At 42.8% G+C, this 22,191-nt stretch overlaps 1 protein-coding gene across 1 annotated transcript; it reads right to left on the bottom strand.

Annotated features, from left to right (window-relative positions):
* Positions 1–295: 295 nt before the first annotated feature.
* LOC121578369 (rho-related GTP-binding protein RhoA-D) lies at positions 296–21,784 on the bottom strand. The gene is made up of 5 exons (XM_041892713.2): positions 21,620–21,784; positions 7,947–8,104; positions 5,541–5,661; positions 3,542–3,672; positions 296–2,435 (listed from the first exon to the last, which is right to left on the bottom strand). Exons 2-5 carry the CDS (start codon positions 8,100–8,102, stop codon positions 2,262–2,264), a joined length of 582 nt encoding a protein of 193 aa, XP_041748647.1. The 5' UTR covers positions 8,103–8,104; positions 21,620–21,784; the 3' UTR covers positions 296–2,261.
* Positions 21,785–22,191: the final 407 nt, after the last annotated feature.

The raw sequence follows: 22,191 nt of genomic DNA, 5'->3' as shown, positions 1-22,191 counted from the left end.
CCCTGCGTTAGACGAATGGTCAACATCATATGATACAAAAGAGTAAACTTAAATTGTCATTTCCACTTCCATGCAAGTGAAACGTCTAACCCAGTCCAAGCAATACAGGAAATACAGACCGTGCACATTGGAGTTGTTGTTTAATGGTGGAGCCAGTAAAAGGTTTCATAGAAAGAGGTGGTTTACAAGCTAAAGCCCGAAAGAAGCCAGGATACAGAATATTCCAGCGCCAGTCTCAGGCATGCTAAAGCTCCAGTGGTGTTCTATTATGTAAATCAAGTCAAATGACAAAAACCACAGCCTATGTTGACCAGTGACTTCAGCGCCCCCGATGCATTTTATTGTTTAAGCAGTGACATATAAAATGACAGAAGACAATAAATCATATCAGAATGTAACAAAGTAATTTCCAACTCCGTATCACACCATCCAAACGTTACTGTTAACATAACACAGTGCAGAGCACGTCATTTTGGCTGAGACAGGTAGGGAGAATTGTGTGGGGAATTTCTTGGCAGCCAACAGAAGTCTCTCTCCCTCAAAAAAAAATTCTATTCAGGTCTTGCCTTCTTGTCAAATAGCGCCTAGCCAGAACAAACTGAGAATTGACAAACCAGTTCCTGAAAATCAGGCAAAGCACACTGGGAGTTTCCTTCCTCAAATGAAATACAATCAACCCCTGAGCTGAAGAGAGATCTTATCTATGGATGATTGAATTCTAACTGGGGTTTCAACCAGTCATGTTTTGGGGAACGCTGGGGCAAAGTGGCAGAGTGTACCTTAGAAAAAGATTCAATGAAATTCTTGATTTGTTAAGCATCATTTCCCCCTGACATTCTTTATGGCTGTGAGTGAGTGCTGTGAGTGTTGAGCTTTGTGCAACATGACAAAGGTGTCAAAGTTGACTGGCTGTGGCATCACGTTGACATTGAGCAACTGGTCCGGTCTCTACTCTGCTCTCGGGGAGGGGAACGCCAAAGTCACACAGGTTAAAAGAGAAGGCACTGAAACACACTCATGTGGCTCCTCAGAATGCTGCTTTAGAATGCAGTCAGACTGGAAATCCCCAGGCCAGGATCTCTTGAGACAGGATACCATGTCCCTCATACCCCGGCAGCTCCAGCCTTGTGACAAATACGTTGGCATTCTCATTCTAAAAAGAAGATGGTGTCAACTCATACAAACCTACTGTAGCTATTGTGGACCATGCTCCCCTAATCATCATGCGACACCCGTTTTAACTTGTCACCTCCTGGTGTGGTGGGACTGTAAAGTCATGTTGGCTTCTGTTTATCTGGGGACATTCGAGCTTCTCTGTACAGGTGTTCAGAACGACTGTGAGGAACAGCTGTTCAATCCAGACAATATTTGAGGGGGGCGGATGGACTTCTCTGCACACATCTGTAGGGTCATGTTACAGTGCCATGAGGTGCTCCGACTACCAGTCCTTTACCATGTGGGGGTGGACTGATTTCAGACTGGTATGCTATACGGACTGGCTGACTGATGCTTTCTGCTAAGTAAAATGAAGTCTGAAGTCATTTCTTGCGGCTAGTTGTCGACAGCCCTGAAAGCCTAGATTACTTGCAGCAAAGCTCTGATTGCATAACAATACATACTGTGTATAATTAACGTGGGGAGGCCCTCCGCTCCCCTGCTAGTGAGTTGACCAACAGCTCAGGTGGAGCATTACTTGGTGGTATGCAAGGACTTAAAAAATAAGAAAAATAACTCCGAAAGGCACTGGTTCTAAAGAGCAAAACCTCTCCCCTGGAAAGTAGACCCTCTTACCATAACTATGCTAGCAGACAGGACGGGTTACAAAGGAACAAAAGTTTGGGTGAGTCCTGATTCCAATAGTGTGCATGTTGACAATAACACAAGCTCAGGGGACCGACTGTTTGTACAGGCCCAGGGAAGGACAGCCAAATATGTTGCATTCAAATACATGTGCATTTATTATCGTCTCAAAGCGACAGGGAAAATAAATGCTTGTGAAAAACTAGATGAAAGACAGTGTGCCCATTGCATGAAATAAGCATAACAAAAAAAACAATTCTGAGAAGTTTAAACACTAATTTCTAACCTGTGTTACAGACCAGTCCTTTTCCTTGTTATTTTACGTTCAGCACTTTCGGCCGCCAACCTCTTTAGCGTGAAATGTGAGATACAGTACAAAGATGCCATTTGGTAAAAGGTCAGTTCTGCTTGGTATGTTGTTGTTTTGTCAGTTGACGACTTTGAGGTCTTCTTCCTCCTCCTCACAACAGCAGGCAAGCACCCCTCTTCTTGCGCTTGCGCACCTGCAGTGCCGCCCTGGTGGCCATCTCAAACACCTCCCTCACGCCATCCTTGGTCTTGGCTGAACACTCCAGGTAGCCAAAGGCACTGATACGGTTAGCCATGTCCCGGCCCTCCTCTGGCTTCACTGGCTCCTACAGGGTAAACACAGACAGGGAGGTGTTTAAACTGGTGTGGCCATGCACGTACACACACAATCCAACCTAAGCAGTGTGAATTTACCAACAACATTCATGGGACACTTGACTATAATAACATCAAGACTATATAAACACAGAATACTCATGTTTATCCTAGTACATGTAGCATCCTGAGTGTAGGTTGTATCAACCCCCCCTAGATGTATTTATGTTTGATCACAGAACACATAAATCCTGGGAAATAGCATGACTACACTGCCTGGGTACAACATAGCCACCACAGTTACTTTTAACATCACGCTAAAACACTTAAAAAGTGATGACTTGTGGGGATTGTAATCCTCTCTCACATCCTCTTTGTTACATAGTTCCTGTTCTCTGAGAGAAAGAAACGGCTGACAGAGTCAGAGGGCTTTGTAACCCCCCCACCCCCATTATCATCAGCAACTAGACCTGGAGACTAGTACCACACACAGACTGACAGTAGGCCTACACAGAGACAGACACACAGACAGAGAACATGTCGTCATGCAAGGTACTGTCTGTCGTCCATTAGAACCTGCATTGAGAAGACTTCAGACTAAACAAACAAGCTAATCAGTAACTTCTAGGAGAGGTTGCTCCTCCCCATGCCATGACAGGCAGATCAAATCAGCCCCAGCCATTTCAGACCAGTCTCGCTACATGTTTTTCTAAGAAAGCAAGGGATGCCAGTGACTCGGAGCCAAAACAGCCTTTTCCTGAAAGGTTTTCCACAGTCTAGTCAGGTGATAACATTGGTCACTCAACCACCATCTCAGTTTGGCTGGTTATCAAGCCTCACGTATCCTGAAACAATGATTAAACTCAAAGGGGAACACTAATATCCTTTGACAAATTGTCATCTTAAATGAGTTCTCCCTTCCAGAGGCCTAGTTGAGGACACCAGCCACATTCATCTAAAAAGTGTTGAACAGATATAAGGATAAGCAATGTGGTCTGACAGACTACTTCTATCCAATCCTTTCAGATTTACAGCAGTACCTCCTACCTACCTAGGGGTTAGGGTTCTGTTTGAGGGTGTTGTGCAGTACACTCAGTATGGACCTAACGTACGGTACCTGCTTCATCTTGGCCAGCTCCCTCCGTGTGTGTTCGTCGTTCCTCAGGTCCTTCTTGTTGCCCACCAGGATGATGGGAACGTTGGGGCAGAAGTGCTTCACCTCAGGGGTCCACTTCTCTGGGATGTTTTCTACCAGAGGAAGAAGGAACAAGAAACAAGTAGATATATTTCAGAGATACTTATGGGACACTGACTGGAGAAAGAGTGATTCACGGCTCAGCAGACTTGTTCTTACACACACACACCGAGTTCAGATTAAGTCCATGCAGATAATGTATCCCACTGTCTCACATGGCACCCTATACAGTGCATTCGGAAAGTATTCAGACCCCTTCACTTTTTCCACTTTGTTAACGTTACAGCCTTATTCTAAAATTGATTAAATTAATTGTTTTCCTTATCAATCTACACACAATACCCCATAATGACAAAGCAAAAACAGGTTTAGACATTTTTGTAAATGTCTTAAAAAAAATAAAAATAAAATACCTTATTTACATAAGTACTCAGACCCTTTGCTATGAGACTCGAAATTGAGCTAAGGTGCATCCTGTTTCCATTGATCATCCTTGAGATGTTTCTAAAACTTGATTGGAGTCCACCTGTGGTAACTTTAATTTATTGGACATGATTTGGAAAGGCACACACCTGTCTATATAAGGTTCCACAGTTGACAGTGCATGTCAGCAAAAACCAAGCCAGGAGGTCAAAGGAATTATCCGTAGAGCTCCGAGACAGGATTGTGTTGAGGCACAGATCTGGGGAAGGGTACAAAAAATGTCTGCAGCATTGAAGGTCCCCAAGAACACAGTGGCCTCAATCTGTCTTAAATGGAAGAAGTTTGGAACCACCAAGACTCATCCTAGAGCTGGCCACACGGCCAAACTGAGCAATCGGGGGAGAAGGGCCTTGGTCAGGGAGGTAACCAAGAACACGATGGTCACTGACAGAGCTCCAGAGTTCCTCTGTGGAGATGGGAGAACCTTCCAGAAGGACAACCATCTCTGCAGCGCTCCACCAAATCAGGCCTTTATGGTAGAGTGGCCTGACGGAAGCCACTCCTCAGTAAAAGGCACATGACAGCCAACTTGGAGTTTGCCAACACGCACCTAAAGGACTCTCAGACCATGAGAAACAAGATTCTCTGGTCTGATGAAACGTCAATCTGGAGGAAACCAGGCACCGCTCATCACCTGGCCAATACCATCCCTACGGTGAAGCTTGGTGGTGGCAGCATCATGCTGTGGGGATGTTTTTCAGCGGCAGGGACTGGGAGACTAGTCATGATCGAGGGAAAGATGAACGGAGCAAAGTACAGAGAGATCCTTGATGAAAACCTGCTCCAGAGCGCTCAGGACCTCAGAGTGTGGCGAAGGTTCACCTTCCAACAGGACAACGACCGTAAGCATACAGCCAAGACAACCCAATCGAACATCTCTGGAGAGACCTGAAAATAGCTGTGCAGCGACGCTCCCCATCCAACCTGACAGAGCTTGAGAGGATCTGCAGAGAAGAATGGGAGAAACTCCCCAAATACAGGTGTGCCAAGCTTGTAGCATCATACCCAAGAAGACTCAAGGCTGTAATCACTGCCTAAGGTGCTTCAACAAAGTACTGAGTAAAGGGTCTGAATACTTATGCAAATGAAATTTCAAATTTTTTCCAATTTTTGCTTTGTCATTATGGGGTATTGTGTGTAAATTGATGAGAGGAAAAAACAATTTAATCCATTTTAGAATAAATCTGTAACATAACAAAATGTGGAAAAGGTGAAGGGGTCTGAATACTTTCCAAATCCACTGTATAAAACTGATTAACACACGGTCAGTTGAGCAAAGACATTTAGCATGCTAGATACTGTGATCGTTTCAAAACAAGGCAAAACGAAATAACCAGCTGTTAGACGAGTGCAGTTGGCCATTGGAAAACAAAACATCAGAGAAATCAGCAACTGAGTGTCCACGGACTAGAAATTAGCTTTTCTCCTGGTCATTTACCTAAACTGTCGGGGCTGTCGATAGAGAAGCACATGAGGATGACGTCTGTGTCGGGGTAGGAGAGAGGCCTCAACCTGTCGTAGTCCTCCTGGCCGGCTGTATCCCACAGCGCCAGCTCCACCTAAAACATGCCACAGAAGAAGAGGAAGGGTCAGGACTTCGCAGATCTACAATACGTGTGAGAGAGAACACAAAATACAGGCAAAATGGCTGCTCTAAAAAAAAGGCCAAATCTTTCTGAAGCAAATGTATATCTCAGAACCTGAGAGTTGTTCTATTTTTTTTATATGATGTTGAGTAATAGATGCTGGGAGAGATGCAGTAGTATGTGCAGATGAGCAAAAAGAAACGCAAATCTAAATAAAAAACGCATAATGGTGATACCGTTTTTATTTACATAAGTCACGAGAGCCAAGACTGGGCTGGGCAGCGTCGGGCCAAAAGCAGTGGAGCAAAGTGCTGGCACATCTTTTACTGTGGAAATCATTACAAGATACTGTAGCTGTAATTTGGTTTCCACCATGTCTCATAGGACAATGTAAAACACCACCAAAACAAGCAAGCAAAACAACGCATTATCATGCCTTAGAAACAGCTTCTAATGGCTAACATGAGTCAGAGCAGTGTTTCAGTTTCATTGTTCTTCACAGAAAGGCTGCTTCCCAAATGGCATCCTGATCCCTATATATAGTGCACATTGGGCCCTGGTCAAAAGTAGTGGGAATAGGGTGTTATTTGGGATACAAAAATACTGTAACTATCTCTGAGAAATCTCTCAAGTGATGCAGCAGGAATTTGGAGTAAGATTTGCATATTTGAAACACTCCCGATGTGTGAAGTCTTAGCAGTTGAACATGTCTTTGGCGGCCGTGAAACTAGCAGTGATGACCATGATGATGAATAATACTATTAGAAGTGGTTTCGTCATAGCTCTGGTCTTGGGGAGAGAGAGAAACCAGTGCAGCAGCTAACGACTGGCCGTTTGTCTCATTCCATGGGCAGGTTTTCACAGGGATCCAGAGAGGAGGCATGGTGGCTTTATCCCATCACACCACTGATTAATTCCATTAGGGAAATCAGGTGATTAAGGAGAATCAAACCAGATACCTTCTGTTCCTCAGGGGAGTAGACCAGAGCAACTACATTAGCCTGCTGGATTCTACAACTGAATAATAACATTTTGCCACAACTTGCCCTTTTACTGTATACATGATTTAAGCACTATTTGTCTTTGAGAGGAGGAGCCTGTCCTTCATAGCAACATACATCTAGTTAAAAGGTTAGTAACATAACTTTGAAAGTAGAACAATGTTTGACTACAGTACACACACATTATTCAACCATCCCAAAATAGCAGCTATAGCAGAGGTTTGTAGGACGGGTGGGAGTGGGAGGCTACATACTCCTGGCATGAGCAATGGGGGTAGGCGCCATATCCCCTCTGGACACACGGATTGACAGCACAGCACAAGGTTTTGGGAAGAAAAGGACACTTTTTTTTTTTTAAGTGCCTATATTTAGAACTGGGCCAGGCCCCACCCACTGAAGGTGAGAGAAAGAGAATACCATTCTCCCTGAAGGAAAATACGATTTAAATATGGACTGTGGAGACTTTATACTGAGAACACAGATCTTATCCACATCAAATTAAAGTAGGGTAATTCTGGGGGCGCTGTGCAGCCCCTGGGAGAGCTAAGCTGAATGGGGGGGCGGCATGATCCATCATGCACAACAAGCACACTTGGATCCCTGACTTGGTGTTTTCCTGTACAGAAGACAACAGTACATCAACCCCTCCCCCACCCGCCTGTTGCTCCCCAAGAGCAGGAAATGAGAGCCGTTTATTGGGCTGAGGGACAGTCTTCAGGGGGTGGGGGATTGCCAGTAGACATCCATGTTCCCAGTCGGTGCAGGAAGCCCAGGAGTACAGTCATTTCCTGTTTTGCCAGGCTGTGATCCTGTGCTGGTCAGTACAGGAGAACAAAGCCCATTGACATAACATCCCATCTGCTGTGCTGTGGAGGGGCCCTGGCCTCCAGAACACAGCTAGGCTACGCCCCATGACCAAGAGCCCCGCGTCACTCCCACTACACTCCAACAAGACCGTTTGTTAACCAAAGCCTTATGATGATATTATGGAGCCCCCTGTAGCTCAGTTGGTAGAGCATGGCGCTTGCAACGCCAGGGTTGTGGGTTCGATTCCCACGGGGGGCCAGTATGAAAATGTATGCACTCACTAACTGTAAGTCGCTCTGGATAAGAGCGTCTGCTAAATGACTAAAATGTAAATATTATGTTTACTGTGTGGGTTGGCTGTATGGCTGTTTGGTTCATGTGTATGAAGACTTTATACTTAAGTATTGATCATTTCTGTATTTTTTAGATCCTGGATGGTAGTCTACACACCTGTTTGCCATCGACCTCGATGTCAGCGATGTAGTTCTCGAACACTGTGGGCACGTAGACCTCGGGGAACTGGTCTTTACTGAAGACGATGAGCAGACAGGTCTTTCCACAGGCTCCATCCCCCACGATCACTAGCTTCTTCCTAATGGCTGCCATTACTGTGGAGAAACGCAGGGAACACTTTACAGTCACATCACTGGACAACCCTAGTAACTGTTGGATTGTAAAAAGTCTGAATATACTCAGCGAGTGAATAGAGACTGGAAACCTGTGAGGGAATAAGAGTGTGATAAAAAAAACAAGATGTAGCTAGGCCTAGTTCTGTTCTACCCCTGAAATAAAGGGATTTTTTGCAAACATTTGGACAACTTTGACACCTCCATGACATCCCATCTCTAGAGGGAGGCTGTTTGATCTCCAGGTGGAGAGGGAAAGAGATGGAGAGACAGCTGCAGCGACAGACCTTGAATCCCCATAATGCCAGATCTAGATTACAGAGCCGAGAGAGAGAGAGAGAGAGAGAGAGAGAGAGAGAGAGAGAGAGAGAGAGAGAGAGAGAGAGAGAGAGAGAGAGAGAGAGAGAGAGAGAGAGAGAGAGAGAGAGAGAGAGAGAGAGAGGAGAGAGGGAGAGAGGAGAGAGGAGAGAGAGAGAGAGAGAGAGAGAGAGAGAGAGAGAGAGAGAGGAGAGAGAGAGAGAGAGAGAGAGAGAGAGAGAGAGTTGAGGCAAGCTGGGACAGGGTGGAATGTTGTGTTCCATCAGCCCATTCTTTGACTCCACCCTTCTTGTTTCCTACTATGGTCGGTCAGTGGAAAGGCAGGCAGCACGCGGAAAGGCTTCCGGGAAACTATAACAGCTGGAGAAGCACTTAGCTGTTTCCTTAAACTATTCCAAACAATATTGTTATTTCTCTGTCCCTCTTAAGTTGCCTGGTTACCTACATTTTATCAGTAGGGTATAGAGTAACTTTATAAATAAACATTTCAAATGTGATTTTCTGTGTTTTATAAAACATTTCACACTATGATGTTGGACTAATACTGTGAAAATTATGATGATGCCCTTTAAGTGTACGAGCTGTTTGAAAATACCTCCTGAAATATCAGCCTGATTGTTGGGATGGAGTTTTAGTCTGCCTGGTGACCCAGTAAATTAGGCATCGTTAATAGACCAATAAGAAAGAGTTCCAAACCTCTCTGCCAATAACAGCTAGTTTTCAGTTTTCCCCTCCCCACTCATACCACTCCCAGACAGTCCTAGCACAATTCTTGCTTGAGAAATGCTCTTTGCTAAGAAGCTATTTTTGTTTCTTTTTGACAATTTCAATTGAAAACAATCACAGTAGGGTACTTAATTGTTACCCAGAAATGCATTGGACCTTTAAAAATATGGTCCTGTTGTTAAAATGCTGGTTGTGTGAAACACCAGGCAGTTTCAGAATAACTCAGAGAGGGACAAGAGAGAGTGATGCCCTGCCGCTGACCAGACCCCAATGCTGTGTGGGATAAACGTCTTTGATAAACAAGGCTTCTGTAGCTGCCTGAGAGGAGAGCAGGGCAGCTATGCATAGTCATTTGGCTGCCTCCTCCTCTGCTTCTACCCCGACGGCTCGGCTGACAAAGCCCCTTTACCGAAAGCAGACACAGCATTGGACATACATCATATCGCTGCCCTCTAGCAAAACATTTCTATTCTCATCCGGTGTCCTCTCCTGCTTGGCTGTCATGAAACCAAGTCTGATTCACACAACACCAGATGCCACTGAGTAGAGATAAGATTCAGACAAGCACAAAATCTGTCTAGATAATGGGACAAGCAAAAAAAAAAAAAAAAGAAGCATAGGAAGATAGAAAATAGATTACATCTAATGACTGACTTGTATTAAGGTACGAAGGTTTCCCTCCCCACACTGACAGCTCTGTGAACCACAGATTAACTCACAAGACAGATAGTAAACCAGGCTGGACAGGAGATGGACCAAAATGCTGGATGGGCCTGAGCCTGAGGCCGAGCAAGTGGAGAGAGAAGAGCACCAAGCCAGGCTCCCCCTGTGAAAGAAAACAATCCACTTCCTGTGCTGGGCTACTGTGGTGGGGAGGGGAGGAGGGCTGGGGAGGGGCCCTTGGCTTCTGCACTATTTGTACAGGCCTCCATGGAGTCGAGCAGAGGAGAGTGCTGCCAAAGACTAAACAGACACACAGAGACACAGCCCTCACGACAATGCTCCGCTCTTTGCACAGCACTAATGATAAGACAGTGACTGCATGCATGAGCCCTTTGTGTCCGAGAATCACGGACAGCCATTAGGGAACATCTTGTATGGAAAAAAGGGAATCATTCTTATATTTTCATGTAGACAACATCCATTATACACAGCTTTTTAAAATGGCAGGCTTATGATGTTGTTGACAATTAGTGTTAAACACAATGCCCTGGATCTGTAACACAGTAGAACAAAGACTAGCCACTGAACTCTCCCGTTTCTATTCAGTCATCTAATTCAGACACAATTATTCAACAAGTTATTGGGACAGCCACCATTTAATACAGCAGAACCATCTGCATAATGAGAACAGGATAAGCCATCAATCCTGTCTTCCTCATCCTGCTTGCCACTAGGGGTAATGACCCACAAACTAATTTGCTAAAAAAAGAAATGAGCTTGATCCTCCTCTCCTGAGGCAAAATGGAGTGAAGTATGCCAAAATATTCTCTCAGTTGAGGAAGTTACAGTCCCTCCCTGAAATCACTGCACTAGTCATCCGGAGAATTAGTCATATGACAGGTCACTTTAACTATAGACTACACCTTTAGCAGAAGGCTTCAATATTACATTGTGTTATGAGGGAAGAAGTTTGACACGGTGGTGGTGGGTTAGTCAGGCCCGGGGGTCTTCAATTTCCCTCTCAAAACATGATCCTCCAGAGCAATCAGTTGGCTAAATAATAGTGACGCTGGAGTTTTTTTTCGGGGGGACAATACTATATCGATACTTTGACTCCAAATTCCGCTAGCTATCTCTGTTTGTAATAAATCCCTTTTGTGGGGAAAAACTAATTCTGATTGGCTGGGCCTGGCTCCCCAGTGAGTGGGCCTTGCTCCAAAGTGGGTGGGCCTATGTCCTCCCAGGCCCAGCCAATCAGTTCTCCCAGGCCCACCCATGCCCAGTCATGTGAAATCCATAGATTAGGGCCTAATGAATTTATTTCAATTGAATGATTTCCTTATATTAACTGTAACTCAGTAGAATTGTTGAAATTGTTGCATGTTGCGTTTATATTTTTGTTCAGTTTAAATAGTGAGACAACATGATTTCAGTACTTTTATTTCCATGACTGATCAAAACTTCTCATTCTCTCTCATATACTGATCAATAGGTTTGGAACATCAAATCACAATAACATCGCAGTATGTAGTACTTTCAAGTATTTTTACACCACTGAAAACATTAAGGATACCTGCTCTTTCCATGACAGACTGACCAGGTGAATCCAGGTGAAAGCTATTTATTTTATTTTTATTTAACTAGGCAAGTCAGTTAAGAAGAAATTCTTATTTACAATGACGGCCTACACCGGCCAAACCCGGACGACGCTGGGCCAATTGTGCGCCGCCCTATGGGACTCCCAATCACGGCCGGTTGTGATACAGCCTGGAATCGAACCAGGGGGTCTATAGTGACGCCTCAAGCACTGAGATGCAGTGCCTTAGACCGCTACGCCACCTATGATCCCTTATTGATGTCACTTGTTAAATCCACTTTAAAATCAGTATAGATGAAGGGGAGGAGACAGGTTAAAGAAGGATTTTCAAGCCTTGAGCCAATTGAGACATGGATTGTGTATGTGTGCCATTCAGAGGGTGAATGGGCAAGACAAAACATTTAAGTGCCTTTGAACGGGGTATGGTTGTAGCTGCCAGGCGCACCGGTTTGTGTCAAGAACTGCAACGCTGCTGGGTTTTTCACACTCAACAGTTTGTGTGTATCAAGAATGGTCTACTACCCAAAGGACATCCAGACAACTTGACAACTGTGGGAAGCATTGTAGTCAACATGGGCCAGCATCCCTGTGGAACGCTTTCGACACCTTAAGAGTCCATGGCCCGACAAATTGAGGCTGTTCTGAGTGCAAAACGGGTGGGGAGCAACTGAATATTAGTAAGGTGTTCTTAATGTTTTGTACACTCATATTATATCATACACAGTGGTATGTATTCATGGATGCCAAGGCAAGCCAGGCTTCCCCCCAAAAAAGACACCAGTGAATTTTTTTTTCTTACATTTTCCTTCAATTCGCAAGAGGCTGAATGTATCTCACCTGAAAAAGCATCCGAGTGAGCGAAACAGCTCCCTTCTGTCTCTGTATGTGTACGCCATCTATTTTATAATGTCTGGTCAAAAAGAGTATGATATTGTTGCCGCCTGTAGCGTTGAATGCAAGGGAAGCCTGCAAGCATTTGGCCTCCCTTGATTAAAAAAAAAGTATAAAATAGCTTATCAGCATTGAGCTAAATTGAGTGAGCTCAACTGTGAATTGTCCTGGTGCACCCAAAAAAAAATGTGTCAAGGGAAGCCAGTTCGGATTTGGCTTCACTCCAATCACATTCCATCAAGAGCAATAAGTAATTGAGTAGAAACAACCTGAATTGTTGTGTTGTTGTCCGGTGGCTAGCTAGCTAAAATTGGCCCTTTCCTAAATGGATGGAGACAGGGATTTGGACTTGTGGTTTTACTTAATTCTCCATACTGCCCAATGATTATAATGGCGATTCTGATCCAACCATATATTCATACATTGTGCCCCTGGCCTGAGAGAATGGAAGTTCAATATGTAGCTAGATGTAGAAGGCTAATGTTAACTAGCTAACATTGCCCACGAAAAGGAAGTTGGGCTAGCGAGCAAGCATTTTAGCCAGGTAGCGTAGGACAACAAAAAATTAAAGCGTGTACAGTATGACAGTCATAGACCGTTTTGGCAACATGAAAGAGCGGAGGATGGCATTGGCGTTTCTCTACAAGTAGGGTGAGTCAACATTTTTTACTTGCACAAATGCGCGCGCACACACACACCAGAAGCACAGACAGCCACATCATATTTAGCTTACGTTGATTGGACTAAATAGTTTTTGGTATATTTTAGTTGTCACTGTATTAGACTAAGCATAGGTGATTTAATGATGTTGAAATGGTGATGGAATAGTGGAGGCAGCTCCTGTTCTTTGCGACTTGCGTTAACTGTGGTTCTAAATCAATAGTTGTTTAGTAGTATGAAAATGTTGGAAACATGAACTTGCTTGACCATACTGCAGGTCATGTAACTGTTTGTTACCTGAAATATGCTATGTGGACTTCACCGAACAGAGGTTGCTCTCCGGTTTTGTGATGAAACAAAGGTGTGGTTGAATTTATAGCCGGTCATAGAGCAAACAACGCAATTATCACAACACATAGGTTGTAATATGGATATTCTTTCCTGGTCTGGCTTCCCCAGTCATTTACCCACGCACCGCTACTGTCTATATCTAACCTAATACTTGGTAATACACATCATGCATGACCAGAGATGGAAACAGGGTCATATTTAAGTTAATATGAAACTAAACCATGCATAAACCAACATCCACCAGGATATCAAGGCCTATAGACCTGTTCAGGGAGCACTAGTCTAGTGTGACACATACAGTAAATATTACAAGAGGAAAATGATGCAACTTTGTGTGCAGGAGTGAATCCAATAATAGTAGAACAACCCTCCCTTCAAGTTAATGAACACTTCACTTTTCCAAAGTCTCCGGAGGCCTAAGCCAGTCAGCCAGTAGAAGTTTTGCAACCAGAGCAGTGTGAGTAGTGAGTCCTGAGGAAAGTGACCCAGGCACGGTCGGGTGGGGCCGCTTTCCTCTGTCTATTGTAGGAACGATAAACCACACAACACGTCAGGAGACAGGGAGTATGGGTTCACACACACACCCGGGGCAAGCGTCTTAAAGGAAAATATATCCACCGTTTTGTAACGTGATAACCAAACAGAGAATTCAGGAGTGGTAAACAAGTTAAAACGTCGCAGGCCATAATCTAAACAGCATTGTTTCATATCTCTCAACAGGCTACAGGGTGAGAGGTTTATTTTAAGTCTGCTGACATCAATGTTCAAAGGTCATTTCCTTATTGAATAATCTTGCCAGCAAGTTAAGGAACTTTAGTGGTCTTACTAAACACAAATAAAACCCTCACCCGCACAGTTCTAGAGAAACTTGTTTTGTATCCTGTCTGGCAGTCATAGAAATAAACATTTTACCGGAAATATTAAACGTACGTTTGACTACATCAGTCAGTATTGAAATCTGGAATTTTAAAGGGTATGTGTACCAAAATGTACACAATCCATTCTCCACTGCCAGCTAGACAGTCTAGACCATTCACTGCATGGTTTCTGTGTGGGTGTGACAAGCATTAAAAGGTGAGGGCAGAATTAATTTATTTCACCTCTGAACGCGTGACGATTGTCCTATGTCCTCCGTCACCTAAGCTAAAGTCTTGCCTGTTATAAATGACCAGAGATGATAAACGGTTCATGGTTCATGATGAGAAGCACATGTATTATTTGTATTGCTGTAGTCCCAATATGTTGATAGCTGATGTAAAAGAGAAAACAATACAATGTATTAAGAGTTTGGACAATTAGTTTGGTGCCGAAAGCTTTTGTTGTGCGTTTCCAATGAATGTAGCCTCTCTTTCTGTTCATGCCATTGATGATCAAACATTACTACTGTACTATATTGTGATAATGTGTAACAATTAAACATGAAGGTAGATCGTCAGAAATGTCCATGATTACCTTGTATTCCTTGTTTAATGTAGGGTTCTCTGGCCATTTCCTGGCTGGAAGTTTCACTGGCAGACGCGTTCCAGAGCGCAGTTAATGAATGGTACGGGTAATGCGGTAGTAGCTTATCCCGGGTTGGCGTACATATTTATATCCCACATGGTATTTATACTTAAAAGCATGTGTAGCACCGTTATTGATATGTGTGCTTGTAGTGATTAATGTATGTTTATCGTCTCTAGCTTGAAATTCATGCATTGTTAATGTTAATTGAACATGAGCTAATATGGCTGTTTCTCATTGGCTGTTGCATTATGGGAAGGGCAATTTAACTCCTGTCTTTTCACTGTTTCTTGAATAGACAGGTAACAGGTCGGCATGCTGCCGGGTTAACAGGCATCTTTTAAGCCTGGGTTTTCTTTGATAGAGCTCTACTTATTTTGATTTGTTCAGTCTGTCTTTGATCAACGCCCTGTTTAAAATTTTGTAAATATTTGTACAGTCGCCGTCATTATTTATCCACTTGCAAATAAAAAGTTTCGCTGGGTAAGTAAAACCAGATCTGCATTGTTGCCTCCTCACTGTTAAAATCCAACCCTTGGGTCACTTTTATAGAGCATTTCTGAGAAATGGGCTAAAGTTCACAGGTTGGCAGTAACTGTGGCTGCTGTGTGAAGCAGAGAGAGAGCACACAATGACTCAGGTTGGCTCCACCATAACTACCCATCACACGTCACATTACACATGCTAACACCACAGGTTATCAGTGTAACTAGGATCTTAGTCACATTTATCACTAGAATTTGTATGGCAATAGACTTTGTTCTCTCTCAAGAGGATAATCACCATGTTACATTTGAGTCATTTAGCAGACGCTCTTATCCAGAGCGACTTACAAGTAACGAGAGACTGCTATGGGCCTAAGCGCTACTGTAACTTGATTTTTTTTTTGCAAAAACCTTATTAGGCCTAATGATTTTAGGATTTAGGCCTAGGCTCAATGGTCCATAACACACATTGTTTTCCATCTTCAATCAAGCATAGTTAAAGTTGGAGTACCTCTGTCTGGCCCTATAGTTCCCAGGGCTGCCATAGACAAGGCCATTTAGTTTCACATAAATTAATTCTCAGTGTAATGGTAGTCCTTCCTATGGTTAGAGATTAATCCTGGCACTCTGTCAAATTAGCATAATATGTGGACTGGAAATGCTGCATTGTTTCATTCTCTGTTGGTGTATGGGTCTTTCACAATGTTACCCATAGTTTTGGGGCCTACACTGCACACACATACTTGTTCTTTCACCTCCATGTCAATACAGTGTAAGCCTATTTCGCTTACGGGGAACCGTGGATGTAAGAATCAAACACCTACACTACCAGTCAAAAGTTTGGACACCTACTCATTCAAGGGTTTTTCTTTATTTTTACATTGTACAATAATTGTGAAGAAATTAAAACTATGAAATAACATATATGGAATCATGTAGTAACCAAAAAAGGTGTGTGTGTGTGTGTGGGGGGGGGTGGTATACAGAAGAAATCCCTATTTGGTAAAAGTCCAAGTCCATATTATGGCAAGAACAGCTCAAATAAGCAAAGAGAAACAACAGTCCATCATTACTTTAAGACATTAAGGTCAGCCAATACGGAACATTTCAAGAACTTAACGTTTCTTCAAGCGCAAAAACCATCAAGCGCTATGATGAAACTGGCTCTCATGAGGACCACCACAAGAATGGAAGAACCAGTTACCTCTGCTGCAGAGGATAAGTTCATTAGAGTTACCAGCCTCAGAAATTGCAGCACAAATAAATGCTTCAGAGTTCAAGTCACAGACACATCTCAACATCAACTGTTCAGAGGGTACTGTGTGAATCAGGCCTTCATGGTCGATTGCTGCAAAAAAACCACTACTAAAGGACACCAATAAGAAGAAGAGACCTGCTTGGGCCAAGAAACACGAGCAATGGACATTAGACCGGTGGAAATGTGTCCTTTGGTCTGGAGTCCAAATTGGAGATTTTTGGTTCAAACCGCCGTGTCTTTGTGAGATGCGGTGTGGGTGAACGGATGATCTCTGCATGTGTAGTTCCCACCATAAAGCATGGAGGAGGTGGTGTTATGGTGTGGGGGTGCTTTGCTGGTGAGACTGTCTGTGATTTATTTAGAATTCAAGGAACACTTAACCAGCATGGCTACCACAGCATTCTGCAGCGATATGCCATCCCACCTGGTTTGGGCTTAGTGGGACGATAATTTGTTTTTCAACAGGACAATGACCCAAAACACCTCCAGGCTGTGAAAAGGGCTATTTTACCAAGAAGGATAGTGATGGAGTGCTGCATCAGATGACCTGGCCTCCACAATCCCCCGACCTCAACCAAATTGAGATGGTTTGGGATGAGTCGGACGGCAGAGTGAAGGAAAAGCAGCCAACAAGTGCTAAGCATATGTGGGAACTCCTTCAAGCCTGTTGGAAAAGCATTCCAGGTGAAGCTGGTTGAGAGAATGCCAAGAGTGTGCAAAGCTGTCATCAAGGCAAAGGGTGGCTATTTGAAGAATCTCAAATATAAAATATATTTAGATTTGTTTAACACTTTTTCGGTTACTACATGATTCCATATGTGTTATTTCATAGTTTTGATATCTTCACCATTATTCTACAATGTAGAAAATAGTACAAATTAAGAAAAACCCTTGAGTGAGTAGGTGTGTCCAAACGTTTGACTGGTACTGTACTTCTAGAAGTCCAAACTCGTGGAACATAAAAATTAATATCCTTGTAATTTCCTTTCCTTTCAAGAATCAATGTTTATAAGAGCAATGGAAGGACACATTTGATCCTTTTAAGAGCAATGCATTCTGTGCCATGTTCAAATGAGGAGAAAACAAAGTGGATTGGTCGGTGTGTGGCCATTATGTTATAAATCCAAAGACATGAAGTTGGTGAAATAGTACAACAGAAGACAGACACTGATTCACCATTAAATGCTTTAGCATTAGGCTCAGGGATAGTGAGACTGACAAGATAGAAAGTGTGCTGGTTGGTACATGTCCAGGACATGGCGACCCTGAAAGGTATGCCATTGGCCATCCCACATGTGGAGATGCAGTAGGCTGATATCTCAAAATAGGAGACCCAGGCTAAACTCAAGTGGATTATGGCGTATTTAACCCCCCTTTTTTTTTTTACTCTATCCCAAACCTTACCCACTCAGAATTATTACATAAACTTAACCATCAAGTTTAGTTTCGGTTTCACTTTTGCATTGTTTAACTGACAGGCAGCTAACATACGCCAAAATATGCCTTAATTCAAAACTGCAACACCCTCCATAATCTACATATGCAACACGGCCACACACGTGTAATTAAAAACGGCCAGCCATGCAACAGCTCTGCTGCTGCAGTTGTCACTTTTACTCAACAACTCAGGCAAAGCAGCCCAAACAGGACCAACAGGTTGGCTCTGCAAGCCTTCTACTACAGCTCTACTCTTCAGGAAGGGGCAAAAGCACACAGCCTACATTCCTTTCCAAATCACAGAACAGTCCCAGCCTTAAGCCTTGTTTACATTACCCATAAGCACTCTGTTAAATTGCACCGGATGTCATGCATTTCAATGGGGACGTCCACAACGGAGTGGAATCGCAACGCCCCCTTGCGGTTGAAGGCTCCGTTGCGAGACGGACTCTGCATCCTTTGATTATTATTTTTTTTTTTTACTTTGCGTCGTCTTCAGTCCAGCCAGAGTCCGTCAAAGACCAGGAAGTGTTTTTTTTATTTTTTTTAGGGGGTAGACCAGGAAGTTACCAAACCACAGAAGATGAAAATATGTGTTGTTTTCATATACCCATACTAACATACTGTTACTACAAACTTAATGAGTATATACACTCCATACTATTAGTTCATTTTAGTATACTGTAAACAAACGGTATCCTTTCAGTTGAGCGTACTAGCGTTTCGCCTGTCTACCGGAAGTTGATGCTGTTGCTATGCAATCTCTTGCTAGCTTGTTAGCATAACAAATTACTAGCTAGACATCTTACAATTTCGGGTGTGTTTGTACATTAAATCTGGAGTGCCAGAGTGCGCTCAGAGTGCGCTCTGGGTGTTCGTAAATTCAGAGCGTTGTCAGATTGTCAATTTGTAAATTCAGAGCGTTTCGCTCTCAGAGCGCACACTGACTGTCACTGGACGCTCTGGCGGAGGAGTAGGGTTGATCTGAGCAGGGTTGATCTGAGCGTTCTGACCTTACAATGGCAGTCAAGCACCCAAGCTAACTGGCTAACCCAAGCTAGTAGCCAACTAACGTTAGGTAGCTAGTTAATATACCAGTACTGCTGTAATGATATGCGGTTCGTAAGGATAGCGTAGCTTACAAATTGTCAGCCAACATAACATGTAACGTAACTTATTTAAAAAGTAATTACTTTATTACGTCGCTCAACATCTTCTTAACATTTTTCATAATTAGTTAAAGCAATGAATTTGTATACGCTTTCGTCGGACTTTGGCTGCATATTTTCCGCCATTTTCTTCAAATCTGAAGATGTAGTGAAGCCACGCCCATTTTCTGAATAATTGCATTATGGGCCCTAAAAGCACGGAAATAGTGTCCACTGCTTGTATACTTCGTATTTTGGCGAATGTAGTACAACATCCGGGAACTTTTGGCATACTAACAATATCCATACTATGACCAATAAGCATACTACATACTCAATTTACATCACAAATAGTACGGTTAGTGCAGTTAGTATGAGTATTCGAACACAGCTGTGGTTTTCGGCGATGGCTTTATGGGATAGCTAGCAACTTGTAAACAATTACCCATTCCTATAAGTGAGTACGATTTTAATAGCAATGTTAAATAATACACTTTGGCTTCTAAGCCAATTATATTATGACTTGCCTCCCGTTTAAGTATATTATGATGGTAATGACCTTTGTTTTTGATCATTATTAGGTGGAGGTTGCTAGCTACAGTGGTACATCTTCAACCTAGCCTAGCTTTTAGCTAGATAGCTGCTCTGCAGTGCAAGGTAGCTTGACTTGCTATAAAGTTAGATAAATTAACTAAACAAAACATGTTTTATTATCACCTGAAACAATATATTTATCCTGTCTTCAATGAGGAGGTCATATTTTGCAATCTCCCAAAATAAATGCGATCTCTGACGAGAGACAGGCTCTCCTCCATCTTGCGTTACAAATACTTCACTTGTCTGTTCATTTAAAACAACTGGGAACTCAGAACTCTTTTAACTTGGAAATCTCCAACTTTCGACTACAGAGTGTTCAAGACAACTGGGAACATTTTGAAAGGTCATCCAACTAAATCGGGAACTCGGGCCTCTTTCTAGAGCTCCAAATTTCCGAACTGATGATCACTGACGTCATGATTCAACCTCGGTTTTTGCGCGCCTTCCCACTTGTCTTGAAAGCACCAAGACTCCGTGAAAATGACGTATGGCATAATGAAATGCATCACGATTCGTACAGGGCGTTAGCCCTTTGCCCTGATTAATGCCATGTTCACGTGCTAGTCGGAACTATGAAACTCAGAAATGTCCAACTTGCTAACTGGTTGTAGTCAGACGTCCCGCGTTCAACTAATCAGCAAGTCAGACATTTCTGGGTTTCCTAGGTCCAACTAGCCAATGAGCGTGGCATTTGACGACTAAACTCAACTCCACAATTTACGATTGAGTTGAGCGACTAGTGTGGGCGGACTGGAGCGCCGACGTCACATTAAATGAAGTCATCAAAATTTACGGATTTCAGAACCCAAACAATAGCACGCAATTAAACAAAATATTGCCTGCTACATTGGGTGGTGTAATAATTTTCCGCCACTTTTATTAGGCTATGTGGAAATGCCTCTTAATATTTTATTCCAGGCTAAAATAAACTCAAACGCCCTTTCGTTCAGAAAAGGCAAACAACTATCCGCCCAGAGATAGATTATTTCAATTCCTACGCCAAATAAACTCGACAGGGCCTGCGTGTTTTAAGTTTTGACCGCTTTTAAAATACTTATTGGAACCTTAAAAATAAACATCATTCGATATTATCCGACTTGTCACTGTAGTATGAAAAAATTAGGACATGTTCTCAAAGACTGATTAGCGAGGTTGCTGCCTTGAGTTCCGTCAGTAGCCTAGGCATATGCTGCATTCGTAACCAAGTAGGTATTTACCACATACGACTTGGAAAAATCCTTGATCGCCCCTCCAACTGGTAATTACTAGTGGCAAACTCATCTATCATCTTGAGCTCCCACACACTGTCCTCTGACTTCAATTACTAATGAAATTACCTCGATAACAGCATTTCAGATAAACGCAACAAAGCATTATAAAAACAAATCTAATATAGTTTAACACTATAATTTGTTTACAAACACGATAGCTGTACATTTAGTTTATGGTTTAACAGCTTGTTGGCCACTGGCCAATCAGCATTTCTCAACGAGTTCAAAGCCAGTGAATGCATCCAACTGGTATTTATGATTTCACAACTGCTAAATTCCCACCTCCCACTTGGTTACGAACGCAGCATAAGAAGCAACAGTGTATCAACAATTACATCGAAATCAGTGAAACTGTACAGGGCTGTAATACAATAATGAGTCGCTCTGGAATACCCAATAATAGATTAAACCTAAATCAAAGAAAATAAGAAAAATAGGCTAACTTGTCGATTGACTAACTATCGCCACAAGCCACCACCTACTTTTCTCGGCCCGAAGCAAAGTAGCCTAGTCAATTATTTCCAAACGGACAATCCTAGTCCACCCCGCTAACTGTAACACTTGAAGATAATATTTCAACTAAAAAAATTACCTCTCTATTGGCCACTGTTCAGATTTTACTCCCGACTTGCCTTCCTTCTCTCTGGATCGTGACACCCTTGCTGCAGTATTCGGTAAATTAGCTTACATAGAGGGTGCTAAGAAACAGGACCGACAAACATAGGATCCTCCCACCGATCTGGAGAGGCAGTGGTGGCGCTTAATCTCTATTGGTTAGGGACGAGGTGCAGCAGTTGGAATCAGTGAGGTCCCCTCCCTTTCCACGGTCAAAAATAATGACATCATTCGTTCTACAAGGATTGTAGAATAAAGGGAGTGGGCCAAGGAAGTACACTAGTAGTGTGGATCAAATGGTAACCTAAACAGTTATTAACCAGCATCCTCAGAGCTATTATTTCCCTATAAAATATATTCTATAAGTAGCCTATTGTGTTGCAGGATTTGTTACATTTTAGGGTAGTTTTTTTTCCATAGTTTATAGTTACAGTATGACAAACAATTCCTCTTCTCAGATTCCTTTTTTTTTTGTCATCTGTATTAGACATGTAGGAAATTATTGTTATTATATTATTAATATTAACAACCCATCAAAATGAACATAAG

Source organism: Coregonus clupeaformis, chromosome 12, assembly GCF_020615455.1.
Source record: "Coregonus clupeaformis isolate EN_2021a chromosome 12, ASM2061545v1, whole genome shotgun sequence".
Classification (NCBI taxonomy): domain Eukaryota; kingdom Metazoa; phylum Chordata; class Actinopteri; order Salmoniformes; family Salmonidae; genus Coregonus; species Coregonus clupeaformis.
This window is presented reverse-complemented; position numbering and strand designations above follow the sequence as displayed.